Here is a 22,347-nt window from a genome sequence, read left to right on the forward strand (position 1 = left end):
AGAGTCGTTTTACAGATACACACAACAACTGCGGCTGTTATGCTTTTAATGGAGGGAGGTACAAAATGCATCAATGCAAAAGAATGTTTTACATACTCATTAGCATAGTGATTAATGTAAATTTAGGACTACACAGTATATTAAAACAACTATAAAGTTTCCTGCAACCTAAGATAATGGAAAGGCTCCTTAAGTTTTTACCACCACCTTTATTTTTAAAGTTCTAAATAGGTATCTGGGGACACTGAAAAATAACAGGAGGCTCTTTTCAGCTGTGGTTCAAGAATTCTAATGAAGCTGAGTGGCAATGACACTGAGATTCGTAAGTTTCCCCAAAAGGGCATTCTAGATGAGCAAATCACAAACTTGAAAGTATTTCCAATAACATACACAAATTGACTGGCTTAATAGTTTAAAAGCCTGGAAAGCATCTAAGATATCGGAGAATTTAAAAACATTATAAATCTCATTTCTCTCCTACAGAAAAACTTTTTAAAGCATGGACATGACTTTAAGGATATTGAGAAAACATCAAGTTTTCATAAAGCTTCAATAAACACCCCAAGGCACAAGTGTTCACAACGGCCTGTTCACGAAAATATCACTGCATTCTACTTTTAGAGGTATATGTAGGCTCTGCTTGCAGTGAGAGGACATGAACTTTCTTCCTAGTTAAAAGCACCAGGTGTCAAGCTCAGCTCGCGTTTACACAGGATGCACCAATAACCCTTAGGCTAGTGAATAGTTCAAGTACTACATTTCCACCACGTCTTGCCTTTTGCTCTCTGATAGTCGCCCCTGGGGCTCTTCTGCCTGTAGTTCAGAGTATTTTGAAAGAGGCTAGGACTACCCTGAATATAGTCTTGAAGCAATACTGCACCCCTCTTAAAAGAGCTCGCTGGATACTTTACATTTAGAGAAGAGAATAAAGACAAAATTTGCAGTAGCTGAATTTCTTTCAAAAGAAGAAAAATAATGTAGAACCTAACATGTAGGCTAAAATGTTTTGTACTTAATAGCAAAAATTGCCAAGACTGTTACACACGTTTTGGTAAGAAAAACTCACTATATTGGTAAGGTTAATTATTTGTGTAACATATACTATATATTAATTATTAAACAGAAGAATCATTGTTTCCATCACTAACGGAAGAAAACCTACAGCAAGGGAAGCATCTAAAGGTCAAGGTTAGGGAAGTTGACTAGCTTTAGAATACCTCAACACACCCTGATTATAGAACTATTTCATTTTTGAAGCTACAGTGTTTTAATGTACTTCCAGTAACAACCCAATCTAAGGAGCCTTGGAGGCTTATGAAAAAGACCTATCCACCAAGATGCCGTGTTTCTAGAAGGGGTGAATTAATACTTCTGTAAGAAGGAAATGAATCACCTCAGCATCAACAAACAGCCTTTTTCTTTTACATGGTAACTCATGATTTGATGACTTATTCTCTTCACTAGTTCAAAATTAGGCAGGAAAGGAACGAAGCTGACTAGTCAGACCCAGAAACACAAAGCTTTGGCAAGCCACAGTCACTCGGCTCATGGATGTGATAATTTGCAGAAAAGTTGCTTGACAGTGGTACTCTGTTGCTTCACATCTGCAAAGAAAAGCCCACAGATGAAAAGTCACTCACAGTGGAATACAAGCACATTTCTCCCACCGTGAAGTTCTGACTCATTTCTCAATAAGCTATTAGAATCCACACAGGCTCTGAGAGCTACATCATTCCCCTGACAGCTACAGCATCTTGAAAGGTCATTTTCAAGTATGTCCTGGTTATTTCATAAAGCAAGTTCAAGCAAAATATGTGAACTTTTTATGATCTCCCTCCCACCCTCACTTCCCTAATGTACATACCATTAATAGGCATATGGTTTCATGGGCAAAGGATGGATTCACATATAAGACAGAACACATAAGGGGCTAAACTCTGTACTATTTACACTAGTGGCATATACCTACCTGTAGAGGAGTTCGATACAACCACTTTTCTTTGTCAACTTTAAGCTGCATACAGGCAAAGAGATCACAAACTGCTGGGAGGCCGTAACGCTCAGGGGGGAAGTTATGTTCCTCCTGCAGGGGGGAATGAAGTAATACTTCCTGCAAGAAGACAAAAAGGGTGGGTTGCAGGACAGCTGGCTGCGTGAGACCAACTTAACTCATCTCCCAAATAGTGTAATGTCTATAAACAATCATTTAAATGTTGACCATTCTCTCTAACAATCAAGAGCAAAAGTGACAATTGTTTTCTCTACCCCTAATCTTTTCCATAAATAGCAATAAAACAGGCTGAGTTTTTTTCTTTCCTGCAGGATGGGGGTTAGGGGCCTGGAAAATGCACAAAACTTTCAGTCTGAATAATCACAAATCCTCTATTCTGTTGCTAACATGGCACCAAAATTAATAGTTAAGCCAAAATTCACATTTAACATATTTAAGGATGTGGCCCACTTGCAAGGTATGGGATTAAGAAAGTAAAACTTTATTAAGTATATTTCAAATGCTGTTTTGATGTCTGTGCTCACCTTGGCCTTCTTTCGAAGTAGCCACTTGTCTTCTCCTGAGGATAACTGGCTGAGGCTTCCCATCTTCCTTCCTGGCAAGACCCAGTCAGCTGTATTAAAGGGACACCAGGAAGAGGCCACAGGGCTCGTGAGCTTTTGTTTGCCAGTTCTGTCCTCAGTACTAGGCACTTCCTTGGGACATCCTTCTTTGCATGAGGGCCTGCAGAGCCACTCCGACAAGGGACTGTTTCTTATGACTTGGAAGGAATCAGCGATTTTAGAAGAAGCCACTGCTTTTGGTGCCTTAGCTTGTTCTGTTCCCTCTTTTCTGGAAGGACAAAGCCACATATTCAGGGAATCTATATGCTTCTCAGGCTCAGGTTTTGGTTCCACAGGCATACCATTTTTATCCTTTCCTTCTTTCTTCAGAAGCCATTTACATAAAGCTTCCTTCTCACAATTTTCATCACACACACACTCTGCAAAGCTTGTACAGGGCTCGTTGGCTTTGCATACCTCCTCTACTTTATATGGGTCCTGATGGTTCTGGACAAGCCAATCCTCAGTAACCATGCTGGGGATGGACAAAGGTTTCTTGGCCTCCAAGTGGTCATTCAGGCACTTCAGATTGCCCAGGTTTTCAATCTCCACACCTTTGGGCTGGTTGCCCTGACAACTGGTACAGGAGTCAGGCTTTGCAAGCCAATCATTCACATTATAGGACTCCTGGAACACCTGGAACAAGAGCTTGAACTTCTCACTGGTGTCACAGCTGTCATTCCTGGACTTCTCCAGCTTATGGGATTCCTGGGGAGTCAGCAGCCAATCAGAAAGGTCCATGTCATCTTGCTCCAGCAGCTCTTCATCTCCAACCTTTTCCATCTCAGCAGAGGAAGAGCTGGTGGTAGAACAACTGTTAGACTGCTGATAACTTGGTTTCTCAGCAACTTCTTGTTGCTGACTCTTGTGGAGCCAGTTTTCCAAGCCCTTCAGGTTGCCCCAGACATTACTGAAGAAAGTGCAGGCTCTGGCAGAAGTCTACACAAGAAATACCCAGTATTAGTTCAACAGAACATTATGACTGCGCTGAGATTCAACAATAAAAGAGTTCTATTTGCATACTTACTGCACTGACCAATGTCTCTAAATTTATACAAAGCCAAGAGACAAGGGATTTCTCTGTTGAGATATTAAAATATATATTGGGCTACATAAAAAATTTAATTTTCTGCAGTTTTAAGGAAAGTGAAAAATATTAAAGATGAACTAGGAGAAAGCATTTGTAGCGTTTTTGGTAGAAAAGAGGTTAATAGTTCTATATAAAACATCTTTATGAATAAAGAAGACAAAAATAAGCAAAGGATATGATTAGGCAAGTCATCAAAGAAGGCTAAAACCTGAAAAATATTCAGCTTCCTTAGTAAAGTAGAAGTGCTATTTTGTGTCAAATTCAGAGAAAAAAAGAAACTTGTGACTACCACTATTAGAGAAGTTTCAAGGAAGCAGGTACCCCAATACTCTCCTGGTGGGAATAGAAACTGGTGTCAACTTCCTGGAAAGCCAAGTTGGCAATTCTGTATCAAAAGTCTTAAAGGGTATGCAGAATTGTAACCTAGAAATGCAATTTCTATGAATTTACTTCTAAGAAACTAATGAAGAATGTACACAAATAATTAGTTCCTGGATGTTCAGAGGAACTCTGTTTATATCCAGAAAAACTGGAGTCTAAGTCACAGTTAGTCAATGAAAAATTATATTCTATTAAGGATTTTATGGAAGAAATTAAATGACAGAGAAATATATTCAGGCTCTATTAGTGAAAAAAATCTGCTAACCAAAACAAGATTTACTGAAGGATTTTTTAAAAGTATATGTATGCATAGAAAAATGAAGTATATAAACAAAAATGTTACTGTGTCTGTCTCTGCATGTTGGGATTATGGGTTTGTATTTCTTTATACAGTTTTTTGTTTTCTAAACTTTCTATCTATAGTGAAGAGGTGTCACCACTGTAACAAAAAGTTATTAAAAACATGTTTCCAGACTAGACCTAAAAACTATTATCAGCAGTAACTAACCCCATCTGCTACTGTATCTACCTCAGAAACAATAAAGGCAGCAACACACCTGACTGTTCTCCAAGGTCTGCTTTTGAGGGAGCCAGTCCTGGAGGTTGGCGCTGGGTATGTAGGGAGCCTGACGAGCAGCGGCAGGTTTGCTTCCAAGGAGCCATTCGCTCAGAGGGACAGCTGTGGTGCTGGATGCTGACTTCTGCTAATCACATAATACTTTGCTGCTTAACTCAGTAGTGTGAAATGCAGCAGAAAGTTCACCAGAAAAGCAGGGGACCCAAGCTCGCTAATCTTGGCTTGCCTAAGCCTCCATTTTCACAACTATAAAACAAGGAGTATAGCTGATGTCCAGGGTTCTTCTCAACTCAAAACGTCTAGGATCCTATATTCACGCTGACTTTAGAAGTAAATCATCTAAATGAGTTATAAAGAGAAAGATTCCCAAAACAGAACTAAACTAATCAGAGGGCTAATGATAATTTCTTATGAACTAATCGATAACAATTACTTTCTCTCTTACTCAACTCCTATAAAACCTCTCAATTTCCATCTGACATTCAGTAAGAAGGGAAATATTTAATTGCATAAACTAACTCATTACCAATGGTGACTTTTTACAAATAAAAGGTCACAGGAAAAAAAAAAAAGCAATTTAATCAAAAAAAATATTAGCCAAGTTAACACAGTTACCAGAAACAAAATGACATTTTACCTGCTCTGGCAATGGGATACAGCCTCTTTTATCCAGGAAGGACCCAGTATTTGATGAACCAGCATGACCCATCAGGTGCTCAGGAATTTGCTATAAAATAAAGTCAAATTAATCATGTTATTAATGGTAAGCTTTCATACCACAAAAGTGAAATTTCAATCCCTAAATTTCAAAAGTATTAAAGCATTACAATTTCCCTAGAATAAATATTCTTTACACTAACTTCAATGACCTACGAGGTGACCTATAAGGTAGTTATCAAATCTGAGAATTCTCTATTACATAAATATCATCATCATAAGGAATCTTCACCAGAATTGGTAGTATTACTACTTTTCACAAAACCCGAATGAAATCATGTTTGGTTCTTTATATTAAAGACCATTCAAGCCATAAATTTTATAAGAAATATGTCAAAGGCATTTAAAAAGATACAAGATTAATGCTAGACACTATCAATGAGTCAATACCACATTCTAAGAACTAGCAGCCCAATACTGTATCAACTTAATCAGAACATGAAATTTCTGAAGCTTACCAAATTCTCAAGAAAGCCACTATTCATAGTAAAAACATGATGTTTTTAAGACCACCTGTGAGGCCACAGACGTAAGAAGCAAACTATGATCATCAGAGATCAACATTACTCACGATGGTCTTGAGGGACCCAAACGTGGTGATGGCCTGGCGCAGAGCAGTTGTGTCTGTTTCAAAGAGTAGGACAGTCGAATCTTCAGGTTTGAGGGTCAAACTGCCCAGTCTGGAGAAAAAAATGAACAAAGCCTGGCTATTTTTAAGGACTATCTCTTTCAACTTTACCCAAAACAAAAGCTAAATTGTAATTTGAAATGATTGTACTTTTCTAAGAAACTCAACCAAAGGTAGTGAGTTAACCATGCATGACCAAGTATATTAAATATAAAAAGAAGGATAATCTTATCACAGGAACAGAAAAGTCAACTTAAATCCAACACATGCAATGAGTTACAAAATTGACTTTTTTTAATACACCAAAGTCAAAGAGCCAAAAGTCAAAACGAGCCAAAAGGGTCTTTACCGTTCCAGGCACAGGGAGACTTGATAGGCTAGATCTTTGCTTTGGGCGCGCTCCAGCTGATGAATAAGACAGTTGAACTGACCCAGCAACTGTAAGAAAAAGGAAGCCATCCAAGCACAATGACACTAAAGGAACCCAAGTGTATCCGAGTTAGAAAACAGCAAATAGCACTTGGTATTAAACTTTGATCTGATCTATATCAATTCTGCATTACAAGACCGAAATTCCTTGGAAAACAGAAACCATGCTCAAAGCAACGATAGCTTCCTAGCCACCTTACCCAGTAGAGCTGTTGGGCCTGCTGCTGAAGTGTCTCCTCCTTAAGCTGATAGATGAGATCTACCTGTTCGTGAAGCCACACCTCACGGCTTCGAAGGCATTCCAGGTGACGGCTTATGCAGCTGTGAATCTGAGCTTTGACCTAGGAAACATACATGTAGCTTCATTAGTGTTATAAGCCCAAAGAATGGTGTTTCCCACAGACACTGAGGTTCTTAAACTTTTGGGGGTCACAAGTCCTCTTGGTTTAGTGTCCCAAAGCCCACCCATGGAACCACTAAAGCCCCAAGGACCCAGTATAAGGTTTCCAGCCATAAAGGCATAGCTAAGCTCTAAAATCCTCCTTCAATACCCCTCCTCCTAAGAGGATCAGGTTCATTTTGGGTGTCCTAAAGTAATCAAGAGGAAGTACAAGGACCGTTTGCGTGATATTGATCCCCTCAGTTTACCACATAATTTGAAAACCTATAGCTTTACAAATTTATCAGTGGAATAAAACAAAGTATTGGCTTAACAGCTATCCCTTATCTCACCCTACAAATGAGCAATCCATTTACAGTAGGCCAGTTTAGTAAAGAGACGCACCTCTACAGGTCAAAAGCCAAAGGACTGTTAGGGTAGACAGTTTAAGTAAAATTATAAACTAAATGTTTCTGGAAGCATAAATAGTAATTCACAAGGGAGATAAATATAAAAATCCTAAGGAAAAAAATCAATACAGCTATAAATTAACCATGAGATGCCACAAAAGAAATTATACTTTAAAACACATTTTTCTGTATAATAAAGTCGTATTTCAAAGTCATGTAATACTTGGTCACCACTCACCAACGGAATACTATTATGCTAATGGAACAGATTTCATTCTGTCTTGCTCTAACAGAAAAGTTATTTACAGAACCATGCCACCACCAGAACCATGCCACCATCAAGTTAGAAGATGGTAGGGGACATGCTGAAGCACACCAAGGATACAGCTGAGCAGTATGCTGCTCACTCATTTTGTTGTTTTATTGGTGGCAGAGCTTGGCACAGGGACCACAGAGAGGAGCAATCAAAAATGCATGTTAAACTGAATTCTCTAAAGTGGTACAAGGTTTTCCAGACTCTTCTAACATCTGCTTTATTTCCCTTTGGAAACAAAGGCACCAACATGGCAAGCAGACCCTTCCAGGCATGGGGTAAAACTTTTAAGTTGGCACTGAGAAGCCAAGCCCGTGGCCATGCCCATCAGCCCCGCGCTAGAGTCCAGACAAGGGAAGAGAAAAGTAGGCGTCACACCTCTCGCAAGTTATCTTTAATTTGCTGTTCAGCTCGGAGAACTTCCCCAATAGCAAGCTCCAAGTCCCTCCGTGCATCACAACACCTCAAAAGGGGTTCTCTATTACTGGAGCAGCCACTCTGGTCCTGTGAGGTACTCATCCTGCTCATTGTGCCTTTAAAAGAAAAAGAAAAACAATCCAAATTGCACCACAATTAGAACCAAAAACCACCTTTCAATCATCCCCCAAATGATTATTCCAACCAGCTCCCAGTTACTAAGTGGATCACTTCCAGCACAGGACCCGGCACGCAGTATACACTTAATAAGCACTGCCTCCTCCCTGTCCACCACCAGTGCTCCCGCCATACAATTCTATGCGTCTACTTTAGTGACACTTTACATGTGAAGGGGCATTTCTGAAAAAAAGACAATAATTCTCCTCAATTGACAGGACATAAAGCCTCCAAAAGTTAAAAGAACACTAGAGTGTTTCTATTTATAACACACTTCGAGTCATGGGGGGCACGTGTTCTTGTTTTACAGATTTAGAAGACTAAAAGGTCTAGAAGGATCCACAGTCACTTTGAAAAGAACCTGCAAACCAGTAACTTGATAAACAGAGTTCAGAACATTTTTTAGATCTAGTATTTACCTAATTTATTGGGAGGATGGAATTTTTATTTTTTTTTAGGTGGAATTATTTTTTAATTTAAGAAGAACTTAGGGATGGCTTCATAGCTAGGAAACTCTCAAGAATGTAAATCTAACAAAATAATTTCATAGGATTCTGAGATAAGGGAGGAACTTACAGAAACTGGTGTGGGAAACTAAAGAGGATTCTTTAATAAACTTAGGTTTACGAGAGAGAAGAAACAGAAGTGGAAAGAATAGTATATAACTAATGATACGATAGGAGACTGCAACAGAAGAGTACTGGAAAAGTAATGAAGTAAAGCTTGACAAAAGCCTCTTGGAAGAACAATTTGGTGTTTATGCTGGATAGATCTAGAATCAGAGGTGGCTTCTAAACACTTAGGAAAAAAGCAGCCATCACTGTAGCCCAGCATGGGTTCACTAAGGCCTGTGACACCAAAGTTATTTCCTTCTTGGATAGTTTTACTGAACTGGCCAGTCAACATAATGCTGTAGACACAATACATCTGGACAATAGTTAAGAATTATGATAAGGTTGTATGCTATCTTTGTAGACAAAGTGAATAGGGGCTAAACAGAAGTACAGCTCAATTCAATTATAAGATTATTTTTTACAAAGTTTCAAAGGATAATGGACTGAAGACAACATGTAAACTTTTTAGAGATATGTCCCTGTTTTCCCCAATTACTCAACTGTTTTCCCTAATTACTTGGATGAAAACAAAGAAGGGAGACGTTAAAGTTGGGGATAACATGAGGCTATGACAGAAACAGATTCCAAAATAACCTCTACAAAAGCTGTTAAATCTTAAAAAACAAAATGTAAATTTTTTGAACTTGAATGGGGGTGGATAAAGTGGAAGAGAATAAATGTTTTTAAAAGAATGGAGATTTTTAATTGAAAGTAAGCTCTACATGAGTTAGTGTGCTGGGTCTCAGGGAAAAATAACTTATACACTATTTGACTGCATTTACCAAAAGTACAGCACTGGTCACAGTACTAATCTGTTCCATGTTTATTAGACTAAATTTGAACTCTCTTTCTGAATAACATACTTAAGAAAGAGGCATTTAGAACAGGGAAAGAGGCCTCAAAACCATGAAATATTTCTCCAAGAAGGGAAGCTGTTTAGCCTAGATAAGAGAAGTCTCTGGGAGGATATGATTACTATCCTCCAATATTTGGAGACCTGTCCAATAGAAGAATCAGACTTGTTCAAAGTAACGTGAAGGGGAGGAGAAGGATTAATAGCAGACATCCGAGGCAATGTATGGAAGGCCTTCCGAACGGTCCCGAAGGCAACGACCTTCGCAGAGAAGGCAGCTTCTGGCTGAAGAGCAGCTACCCAGGGTCCAGTCCCCCAAATGGTAGACCGCTCATCAGAGATAAAGGGGACTCTGGCCTGGGCTGCATCTTTAAGCCTAGGTTTAGGGCCAGCGGGCTAGCTAGAAGCTGGAAAAGGACAAAAGTTGTGTAACCCCCACCCTCAGAAATAAAACGATGGGAGGAAGCAGCTTTCTTTTGACCATCTCAGCAAAAGACTCAGATTCAGGAACTACAGAGTTCCCAAAAGAAACTGAAGATTTCAGGAAACTTTCTAATTTCCCCTTGTTATTCTGTTCCCTCAGTCTGTTTCCCATAATGATCTCGAAAAAGGAACGGCTTCCTTAACTGGATCTGACGGGAACCCCTAAGGACATTTTTCAACCCTCAAAATACCAGCTGTAGCTACTCTGCTGCCGCCTTCTCCACACGGGAAGCTGCCCTGTTTTAAGCACAGGCATGAGTGTACACTTGCACACTGCAGGAACTCTGAAAATACCCCCGTAACAGGAGTGAAATGCTGGCTTATATTCGGAGAGCTGGAGTTTCACCTCACTACCACAGCTGCTTCACTTGGCACTTAAGGAAGGCCTGTTTAGCTGTCTTTCAAATATGTTAACCAACTTTCACCTGTGCCAATTTCCCCTTCTTACTGTCCTCACCAATCATGTGGAATGCCGCAATGCCTGTCACATTATAAAATGTGAGTGACAAAATTACACTAAAATATTGCTTCACAGTGTGAAAAGCCCCGAGCTCTAAATCACATGGGGACATATTGAAATGCACACTGCATTCAAGCGCGGAGCGGATTACTGGACCCCTCAAGTCAGTCTTCTCAATTCAACCACAAGCACTGTCCAATGGCCTAACAAGAACAGAGTATGGCACAATTACCCAAATTGGATTCTCCCCTTATCAGCCACGGACAGAACGTAAGATGAGATTTAAAAGTTAAAAAACTGATTTTCCCCCATGTATTTATCACGTTTCAAATTAAAATGGGTGTTATCCTTCAAAACAGTCATCTTGTCAGAACAGGGTCTTTAGAGCCCATTTGTGAGCCACTAAGAAAACCTCTTCCATTTCTTTATGGCTAGTCCAGGATGCTTGTCCCTTTGCTGCCCTTGGCTCTGCCCCTCTTCCTCCTTGTGGGGCAGTCAGCTTCCACAGCCCAGATCCCAAGAAAGGAGCTGTGCAAAGGTTTGCCTCCCTGTCCTGAGGTGAGGAAGCCTGAGCTGAAATCGAGAACTCCACCACGCTGGTGAACACAAAGCACAATGAGGTGAAGCTGGAGCTAAGTTTTATGCAATGTCACATCCAAAGAGACTTATACAAAGTAACCAGTTCATATGGCCGTTTTCAACAATTCACCATTTGGTTCAGGTTTGAGAGCCAGATGGTTAAGAGATTACTCTGGGGTCTGACAAACCGGAGTTCTGGCTGCCTCTGCCAGTTTGACCCATGAGCTAGTTGCTTAACTTCTCTGGGCCTCAATCTCCTGTGGAAAAATGGAGACAATGACAGCAGCAACAAAGGGCGGCAGTGAAGTTAAAGTGAGACATTATCTGCCTGTAAGCACGTACCCCAGCCCCTGCCCCCTGTACTGGTAACACTGCGGTGCTGGTGGTGGGGTTTAGCTGAGCTGTGGGGACCTTAGGAACCTCCACCTTTGGACTATAGACAGAAGCACTGACGCTAGAAAAGGCTTTGATGTGCGGAGGCCCTGAGGTAGAATCATTTCACCATTTATCAGTGCTGTGACCTTGGACCATTTGCCCTTTTTGAACCTAACATCCTAATTAGCTCATAAGTGAAGATAACAATACCTACCTCATAGACTTAGGGGTAAGGATGTGGTACTTGTTTAAAAACTATTAGCTCTTCATTTAGTCTTTCACTGTACAACATAGCAAAAGGCAAATTGTTTTTATGGCAAAAACTCAACAGTCTAAACCCTCCAATATGTACCAAATATGCAGACTTTTGCCTGTTTTCTCACCTGTAAAAAGACTGGACCAAATCAGCTCTAATTCTAAAATCTGAATCAATGAAAGACTATTAAAAGTGTCTTTTCATCTTCACCTTTGTAATCCAAACTACTGCCCTACCACCTTCAAAAAGATTGCCTTAAATGTATATTGTGTGCGACAAAGGCAAAAGATTAAGTGCTTTCTAAAACTTCCCTGCCACTAGGATTCCTGTCCCAGGTTTTGGGGTGGGGAGGAGGAGGAAACACACACATCCCTCAGACAAATAAAGCAAGCTCCGGGAAAACCTGAAGCTTTCCTCAAAGAGGACTCCTACAAACTATATATGCCAAATTCGCACAATGCTTTGCACAAATCTTGTTATGAAGTCTGAAGATCACGGAACCTGAATTGAGCAACTAATCACAAACAAAAGTAAGTCATTATCATATGGTTTAACCATAAAATTCCCAAATGGCTACAACCCTGTTGTGACTGACACAAACCACAATTTAAAGTGGAAAAACCCTTAGCCAACTCTTTTAATAGATTACTCTCATTTTATAGATGAAGCCACAAAGGCCCAGATCATTTAAATGACCCATCTAAAGAGCCACAGTCATCACAGGTAGACTTTGGTTTAGAACTAAGGTTTCTAAGATCCAGTCCTGGATTCTCTCCCTCCAAGCAGTCTGCTCTTCCTTTACTGTATTATCCCCGATAAATTATTTGTCAACACTACAGTTTAAAACCAACATTTAAAAAACATTCCAGTTACTACTGGAATAACTTCCATTAAGATTCTCAGAACGTTTTCATAATCCTCAATAATGACAATTTTTCAAAACCTTCCTCCTTGGATAATGCTAACAAAAATAACTAATACCCTTGCGTATCATGAGAGGCTCAGAATAATCAAAATACTGCCAAATCCTAGAGCCAAGTATGAAGGACAAGAGCTAGAGCCCTGGGTTCTGATCCCACGTCCGCATCACAGCCACCCCACATTCCCTCTGTATGAATGAAGCCTTAGTTAGACCCAGATTATCCCTAACTGCACCTTCCAGCTCGCACTGTCCCCCTCCCACGTGCTCCTCTCTCCTCTTCTCAAAAAATGATGCCCACTTTTTACTTATTTTCCTGGTATTGAATCATTGCTAGAAGCCCAAGCCCCTAGAAAACAATCCACAAGATACATATACGTTCTATGATTACCAAATTTGACATACTAACTGCCAATTTGATTATCTTTGATGAAACAATACTCATATTAGACTGTGCAAGTTTTCAGGAAAAAGAATTATAAATTATAAAACAATTTCTGCGTTCAATTTTACCTTGAGAGCTTTCTTCTTTATTCACACATTCTTTCTTCTCGTCAGTTTAAAAAGGGTTTTTAATATCACAATTCATTAACTCAAAAGTTATTTATATCATACCCCGGCCCCAGCCCACTTTTAATTCTTTATCAAAATAAGTAGTTTCTGAGATTCAGCATCTGATTCTCCGTAATTTTTTTTAAAACCACGCAAACAAAGGTTAACGCCTGAAGAGAAACAAAATAAAGTAATAATAAATTCACTAACGCGTATTTTAGGATCGTTTAACGCGTTAGAGCTGACTGCGCCCGACTCCGTCTACTCTCCCACCTGTAACTGAGGGCAATCACTCCAGCACAACAGCTTTCCCAAGCCGCGACTGAAAACCGACCAGAAAACTGGTCATTACCATCTAAGGCCAAGTAAAGCTTTTCTAGTTCAAAAGCAACAGTGACTCATGCGACTTTCCAGGTTCCCCAACACCTTCTAAGAGCACGGTCGCCCTTCGAAGCCTCCGTCCTGTGCTCCCTGCGCGCCGCGTCCCCCCTCGGCTTCGGGGCCACACGGTCACTGCCCTGCCCGCACGCGGGCGGCCCCGGACGAGGCCCCGGCCCGGCGAGCCCACCCCGAGGCTCCCGCTGCAGCCGGACATACCTTGCAGGCCAGGGCCCCGCGGTGCGAGCCGCCGGCCACCGCGACGCTGCTTTACCCAGGACCAGGGTGGCCAAGGTCCCCGGGCGGCCGGCCGCGCCCTGCCTCGCACGCGAGACGGGCGGCAGCCCCCGGCGGACGGGAGCGCGCACGTCGGCGCCGGGGCGGGGCGCGGCGGGAGGCTCCGCCCACTCGGGCGGCCCACTCGGCGTCCCGGCGGGGGAGGCCCCCACCCTCCCGCCAGGCTCGGGCACGGCTCCGCCGCCCCTGGGCCGGGGTCCCGCTCCCCGCCGGGCCGCTCGCGGCGAAGCTAGCCCGCGGAGCCCCGACACGGGCCAGGGGGAGGCTCCTCTGCAGCCTCTCGTCGGCCCACCTGCGCCAGCGCTTGGCCTGTGTCCACCCCGCTCCGCACCCCAAATGGTCAGGACGTCTATGACTTCAGGATTTTGCCGCTAATCACTGCAGAGAGATAACAAACGTGGGACAGGTCGAAGGCTTACCGAGTTAGGATTGGAATGTTCCTGGGCAACAGCTTGTGACGCCCTCTGAGATTACCACTGTCAGCCCAGCTGGAGTTCGGCCCTCGACTCTTGTTTCAGGCTCCCGGACATCTCCGCACAACTGTCACACACCTCTGCCTGGACCCCGTGTCTCTCTCTGTCTCCGTGTCCCTCTCTCACACACACACTCCCATACGGCCTCAGTCCAGTGATGCTTTAACACTCCTGGATGCTTTTCATTCAACAATAGTTGACTGAGCACCTACCAGAGGCCAAGCACTATTCTAGGTAGCAGTGAACAGGAGAGGCCGCCTGGAGAGGCAGTAAGTAATACACAGTAGTTAAGAGGATAGACTCTGGAGCTAGACCGTTTGGGTACAAAACCTGGCTCTGCCGCTCAGATGCTGTGTAACCTTAGGCAAGTCATTTAACCAATCTGTGCCTCAGTTTCCCCATCTGTAAACTGGGGACAATAATAATGGACCCAACTCAATGAGAATTCTATGAATTAATATATGTGAAATGTCTAGGACAGTGCCTGGCACGCAGTAAGTACTTCCTGTCTGATGAAGACCATGCTCGTGGTACTTCTAATTTGGTGCCCTTTTCTCCAAAAATAATCCTTATAGCCTGCATATCCAGTCAGGCCAGAAGACAAAATCTAGACAGCATTTCAATCAATTTTTTTGATGAAAAATACTTGCTCTTGCCTATTCACATGAAGCTATTTTTGTGAAAGAGTAAAGCAAAACCACTTGACCAAAAGCAAGGGGAACACTGAAGGCCATCACCCTCCATTGAGCACCTCGCAGATAGTTTTCAGTTGAACAGTTTGTGGAGGCGCCCGCTTTACCTGTGATGCACACAGCTTCTGGGATCCCATTTCAGGCATTCATTACCAAAAGTAATGAGAATACAATTTCTCTGTTAATTCAAAATACCTTCTTGGACAACATATTTTGTGAAGATACCAAAAAAAACTATACATACCTCTGAATGATGAAAGGCAAAATTTTATGGCCCTTTGTACTTTAAGTCAATGGCTGGAAAGAAAGAATTCTCAGTCTATTAAAATATAGCTGATGTCAACAACTTTCATCTCCCTTTTATGTGCTCCTATAAAATAGTCACACTGTAAACACAGTAGAAACTTTGTAGACCGTCGCCTACTCAACCAGCGGTCTCTATGTCCTTGCTCACAGATCCTGACCAATGCCCCACCCAGCACACTGAATGCTCCAGCTCTCTCTCACTTGAACTCCCACTGAGTCACACGGCTGGTGAGAGTCAGTGTTCATTCTGTCACTTACGCCAGCTTTAGTTGTGACTATAATGATGTGATTTATTAACTATTACATAAACATACAAAGACTGGGTAGGGAAAAACCTAGAAGAATTCTGCATTCAGACCACTTGGCAGACACCTTTTTACTCCCTTAAGCCTCATTTTTTTCCCCTTGAATCTTTATAAAATGTTTAGGTTCTAAAGGGGAAAAATTCATAAAGCATTTCACCTCTTTCCTGCTTCAGGATTTCTACGCTGTCTCAAAACAAGAGAACCATCCATTCCTGGTAGATTATCTCTTCTAAAGAGAGCATACACTATCACTCTCCAACGGCTCCCCACTTGCCTACAGAATAAAGTCCTCTATTTCCTGGCTTCAGCCTGACTCTCCTATCTCCCCAGAGCAGCCCCCTCACTGTGAGCTGCTGGATGGCTGTTCCATGAACAGTCCGGGCTGGTTCACCTTGTCCGGCTTGTCTCTCCCAGCTCTCTCTGCCAGCAATGCCAGTTCCTTCCCTTCTCCCTACCTGTCCACTTTTCTGACTATGCTCAAGTCACTGCCACTGCTAAGACTTTCCTGCCCAAGCATTCCACTCCTGAATAGTTTTGGCCAGCAGAGTTAGCTGCTGCCTCCTCTGGGCCCACTGTAATCCGTACAGGTTTCCAGCGTGACTCCTGTAACACATGTTACCCTTATTGTTACATGTCTGCCTCCTTAACCTGAGAGCTCCCTGAGAGAAGGGACCACATCTTATTTAGCTTAGTACACCCCGATGCTGACCAGACACCCTGGTATCAGCATCTTGGCGTGACCAACCTCCTTCACATTCCATGTGCTCGACTGAATTGACATAAAGAGAATGGTGTCCCTGGTCTTGTGCAATGCTGTGGCCCACACTCAACAGAAGCTTAATCCATGTTTGAAAAATGAATGGGTGAATAAATGATAAATGAATGCTCCAGTTCAGACCAGCCACAATAGTATAGTGTACTTTTGCTTTAAATATAGATAATGAACTTGACATCCCTCTAAGGCCTGCATTAATTCAGGAAGGTTTTCAGAGGTGGAAATGTTTCTAGCATAACTATTACTTTTAGTTTTGTTTCAAAGAAAACAAAAGTGGCAAGGGTATTGCCACTGAAACCACGATTCCAGGACAGCACTGAGATAAAGTGTCTTTCCCGATGCTAGACCCATTACAGCTCAGCTACACAGATTCACAAGCACCAGCAGGTTTCTGAGTTAAAGGGGAAACATTAAATGTATTTACTGCCAACTCTGGATTTTTTTCTCAGATTTTGCAGCACCACAGAAATTACAGCTGACGCTACAGAAGTTTGGTAGGTTTTTAGAACAGGGGCCATGCCCTTATCTTCAACTTGAAACTTCTCAGCATAATACAGTCAAGGATAGGAAAACATGTTGTTTATATACCACCACAGTAATACCATTTTATCCCTGACTTTTATATGGTAAACATCTTGTGATTTTCCCTACAGAAATAAACAAGTGATAAAATATTTTCACTTCTCTAAAGCCTGGGGGACTAGCAATAATGCCAAAATAAAACTCAAAATATACCCGAGATTATGTTCTTATGAAATTTGTAATTGTTCAAGTATTAAAAGACTTAACTTCTTATCTTTGACCAAACTGACAAGCAAAACCCTTTTAACCTACTTTGTCAGTTATTTACTCCTTCACTGAACTGAATTGTCACATTTGTAGAACACTCAAGGCAATGCTAGATAAGAGGAATATTAAGTCACAAAAGTGCCCCCAAACATACTCCAAGCCTCAAAGAAGAAAATCTTGTTTCCACTGCATAATGGAGCCAAGCAAAATCAGGGATGATGACTTGGGACAAGAATGGCTAAGACAGTTAGAATGAATCATTCACATCAGAAGTAAAAAGAGCACTCTCAAAATAACTATTCTGTTTACTTGCCAGTGAATCTATCTGATTCGAAGAGTAAAAATGATCTGCCAGGACATGAGATATTATAGGCTAGATGGGAAGTTTATAAATTATGCCTGCAATATTATGATTTAACAAGCAAAAAGAAGACAAGCTGAGAAGGACTAAAAGGGCAGCTCCTCTAACTGACAAGCAGAGAAACACTATCAAAGCTACTCGCTGGAGCAAAAGTGGTCAACTTGGCCCCCATCAGCCGAGGCCACCGCATTGTTCCTGCCTTCTATGTTGGAACAGTGTACTTAGACACACCTATAATGAAAACGAAGCCAAAATGAAAACCACACCAAAATGAAAACCACAGACAAAAATTTTAAGATGGCTAAAAAGTAGCAGTTAGAGTAATAAAAATGCCATGGACATCTACAGTTCCTTCACGAAACTGAACTTAACCCAATACATACCTATTGGTTGGTCCCTTATTATAGTCACTTCAGACTTGCAACCTAACTGGTGTGTATACAGAGACACTGAATTCACTGAATTCAGCAATGGCTCAGAAGGTGCTCTCTGAGCCAGTGGCACATTCTGTTGTATATCCTCCAGAGTGACAAGTCTTTATTCTGAGGCTGAGTATGCTTTTTTGGAAAGAGTCAAAGATTAACATATGTAAAATACTCAGAACAGTGCCTGACACATAGTAAGAGGTATATAAGTATTAGCCATTTTTATTACTTTCAGTCAGAGAATGGGGAGTGATAACAAAGGAAGACATTTTCTTATGCGGTCCATCAGTTTAATAAGTCACCATCATTTCTTTCCAGTATTCCTGCGGAAACCTCACGACTGCTGCCCGCTCCTTCCCGCCTCATCTACTCTCCTCTGCTTTGCTGGCTCAGTCCAGCCACAATCGCCTCTTTGCTGCTACTCCGACATACCAAAGATGCTTCCACCTCAGGGCTCTCGCACTTTCCTCCAGATATCCTCATGCCCACTCCTTCATTCCTTAGGGTGACTGTTCAAAGGTCAGCTTCTCGGGGAGGCCATTCCTCACTATCCTATATAAGTCCTCCTTCCACACACTCTTCTTTAACATATTTTATTTTTCTCCATAGCTCTCATCACAATGTGACATGCAGAAACCATTTATTTTATGACTCCACTTCAGAAAACACACTAGAAGGTAAGCTCCACGCAGGGAGGAGTTTTGTCTTTTTGTTTACTGTTACATGGCAAGTGTTTAAAATTTGGTGAGAGAATGAATTCAATAAGTATTTAATACATCTATGTGCCAAGACTTTTTTTTACACATTTTCTCATTTAGTCCTCACAAACCTTGGAGGTAAGTAGTATCATCACAATTTTAAAAACAAAGAAACTAAGGATTGACAAGGTTTAAAATACTACCTACAGTCACAAGAACCAAGATTTAATCCCAGTCTGAGTCTAAAGTCCTCAGCCACACAATGTATGTTAAAGGGATCATTCAGGTACTAAGATTTTATGTATTCAGTCAACAAATATTTATGGTGTGCCTAAGCCGACATGTACTGCAATGGTCCCTAAGGACACAACTGTAAACTTGCCATCTAGAGAATTTGTGCCATTGATTCACCAAAAACTAAGCAGAAAATACTAATTCTTTGAAATAAGAGACTGAGAGTTAAAAATCCATCCGCAGCAATGACTGGCTCTGAAAGTCTTCCATATGCTAACACTTATTCCACGAGGGAAATTATTATAAAACACTAGCCAAGGGGCTCTCAGATGGTGGGAGGAATATGTGTCAGAATACATGCCCTGTGCAGCTTCATGAAGTCCCTACACAGGTTCCTGAGGTTCTGGCACAGCTAAGCTGATTTAATAAAATGGGGGGTGCAGTGGGGGAGTCACATGAAATTCTAAAATATGGTTTCTCCTCCCCCTTTGAGAATCACATCTTCCTTTCCTGACACAGCTCACCATGCTTTTCCACTTTTGAAATACCTGTTTGCCCAAAAGTAATAATGCGATTGTAGAAGCTTATTTAGACACAAAATATTGTAAAGCTTTAGACCTCTAGGATTTTCCATAGCGGCCCGAGGACAAAAGTTCCATAGAAGAGGGAGAAGGAGAAGCCAAATAAATGTAAGAAATGCTATGGTGCTAGACTTTACATATATTATCTCTCTTACTATCTTAAATCTGCAGCTAGCAAACCTCGGAAAGAGCAAACCAAGTAACTCGCCTAGGTCACAAGGTACATGCACCCCGCCTCCACCTCCGCTGCAGTATCTGGGTAAAGGGTCCGATTCCTCAAGGGGCCTGATGTTCTTCAAAACTCAGAAATGTCACCCCAGGACTCCAGTGCAGAAACGAGCCAACTATGACCACCTGCCCCATCCTCACCCCAGGAAATAACTCAACCGTCATATTTCCAAATTACCAAGTGGGTGGTGGAAACACTTATGCTATGGAGCATCTTAGCCTGATTCGAAAACTACACACGATGATGAAAACTACACAACAACACGATGGAAAAGGCTCTGCGTTTGCGGCCAGATGGACTCCAGCACTCTGACTGAAGCCATTCCTGATCGCGTCACCCCTAGTTCTAAAACACGGCACTAGGAGTGTATGCTTTTGGTCGTCCCTGCCACAAGCATTTAGTTCCATGAAAACAAGGACTGTACCCATTTTTCCCATTGCTCCATCCCCAACAGCCTGAGCACAGAGGCACTGAAAAAACGAGGGTTGGAGGAATGCATCAAGGAATGAGCGAGCCTGGCTCTTATCTGCGAAAAGAGGATCGTCAAGAGAGCAAAACCCGGGAGCTGTGGCGCCGGGGGGAGGCGGCGGGCAGAAGGGGGCCCCTGGCGGAGCGTCGAGGGCGGGGAGGGGCGGACAGGCCCGGCCGGCTGGCGGGCGGAGGAGGTGACCCCCGGCCAGGCCAGGAAGGACAGGCCCAGGCCCGAGGGCAGCCGTCAAGACGCGTGGGCCCCGCCCGAGACGTGAGAGCCTGAGGAGGCGCGCCCGCCTCGCCGGCCGCTCCGGTTCTTACCGACTCCAAGCAACGCTCCGGGCGACCTGAGGGGACCCTCCGAGGACGACACACGGCCCAACACCAGCACAGGGACGAAAGGCAGAGTTCTCGCGGGAGCACACGTTTCCTCCCACGTCTCACGCCACACAGCTGACAGTCTCGCGAGATCTCTGCTCGGGGAGGCCCAAAGCACTTGTCCGCCCTCTAGAGGGCGCAGAGCGCAAGCGCACATTCTTCCTGGGTCTGGAGGTCAGTGTCCTCTCGCCCTTACTAAATAAATCAGGTTAAATGAAGCAAACGTCTATAGAAGGCAAACTCTGTGCCGAGGACTGTCTTAAGTGATTCTCTCACACAGAATGTCCTCATAAGGTACATATTATTTAGCCTTAACGTACAGATGGAAAAATAAATGTCAGAAGACACAAAAGAACAAATACTGTTTGATTCCACTTATATAAGGTACCTAAAGTCGTCAAATTCGTAGAGATAGAAGATAGGACGGTGGTTGCCACCGGCTTGGAGAGAGGAGTTTTTGTTCAATGAGTACAGAGTTTCAGTTTGGCATGATGAAAAGTTCTAGAGATGGATGGTGGTGATGTTTGCACGACACACGTGAATGTACTAACACTACTCAATTGTAAACTTAAAAGTGCTTAAAATGGTAAACTTTATGTTGTGTGTATTTTGCCACAATTTTTTTTAATTCAGTAAATAAATAAATTTTAGAGTCCAGATTCCAAGCCACATCATCTGAGTCCAGAGCATCTGTTTGTTTGCGCCACATCACACTGCACAATCTTCTGCACTCTGCATGCCACCCCTCTGTGCCTCCCCTCACAATCTGCCCAGTGTGGTATTATCCACATTGGAATTTTCCTGTTTATCTGTGACCAGATGTTAAAATAGGAATCTTTCTGTCTCAGTTTTGACAGAGGTCCCCCAAACTGGGTGCTAATTGCTTCCCATGCTTCCCAGCAAAGTGAAGGACCGTCTAAGCAGGATTTGCAAAGGAGAGGATCACGTTAGGGTTTTATAGATGCCACCCAAGGGTGACTCCTACGAGGGGCAAGGCAATCAGTGGAATTCAGCAGGGAACACAGCTGCAGATACAGAAGCTGAGAAGGCATCACACTTGTGAGTGGAAAGGGGGGCTGTGAAGGAAGAGGAGCGGTGGGGAAACTCGAAGAGGTCCACAAAAGCCCCATGAGGAAGTAAACCCCCCTAAATGCTCCCGCAGGCAGAGGAGTTAGGACTGCGTCATACTCTTAACTCTCCTGTCCCCTGTTCTCTCAGGTCAGATGCAGACTCTGAATTGAGACTTTTTGTAACTAAAAGTGACCAAAGCACTGTTTCATTATCTCAGGATAACCAAAAAAGCTAAAGGCTGCCTAGATTGCTCACCTAGTCCACAGAGCGTATTTGAAGAGGTAGGGTTAGGGGGCAGAGGGGGAATAAAGCTCTTCACCGACTGCCCACAGATTGTTCGACAGAGGACTGCGTGCTTGTTTGGGATCGGTCACATACACACGCACACCCGACTCTAAGCCCCAGCAAAGCAGGGACGTGGTCTCTCTGATTCACTGCTGCAGCCCCGAGCCCAGAGCACCGCCTGGCCCAGGCACTCAGCAAGGACCTGTTGAGCAAACAAAGGTTCTCTGACACAGAAACAGCACTGTCATTGTTCGAAATCCCTAAGTTTTGGGATGGTCTGTATGTAGCAAGAAACAACTGATTCTGGAGCCTTGTACCCAAGCCATCCCCCCATCCAGGAGGCAGAGCCCCTGGGCTTTTAATAGCCCATCAGGCAG

The 22,347-nt window shown here is 42.7% G+C and overlaps 1 protein-coding gene across 1 annotated transcript; it reads right to left on the reverse strand.

Annotated features, from left to right (window-relative positions):
- Positions 1 to 29: 29 nt before the first annotated feature.
- Positions 30 to 20,786, reverse strand: NCOA4 (nuclear receptor coactivator 4). The gene is made up of 10 exons (XM_046652662.1): positions 20,558 to 20,786; positions 7,916 to 8,070; positions 6,636 to 6,776; positions 6,356 to 6,444; positions 5,950 to 6,058; positions 5,299 to 5,388; positions 4,642 to 4,785; positions 2,536 to 3,552; positions 1,970 to 2,110; positions 30 to 1,604 (listed from the first exon to the last, which is right to left on the reverse strand). The coding sequence occupies exons 1-10, from the start codon at positions 20,769 to 20,771 to the stop codon at positions 1,599 to 1,601; spliced, it is 2,106 nt and encodes a 701-aa protein (XP_046508618.1). The 5' UTR covers positions 20,772 to 20,786; the 3' UTR covers positions 30 to 1,598.
- Positions 20,787 to 22,347: the final 1,561 nt, after the last annotated feature.

The sequence above is a fragment of the Equus quagga genome, chromosome 2 (genome assembly GCF_021613505.1).
Source record: "Equus quagga isolate Etosha38 chromosome 2, UCLA_HA_Equagga_1.0, whole genome shotgun sequence".
NCBI classification, from domain to species: Eukaryota; Metazoa; Chordata; class Mammalia; order Perissodactyla; family Equidae; genus Equus; species Equus quagga.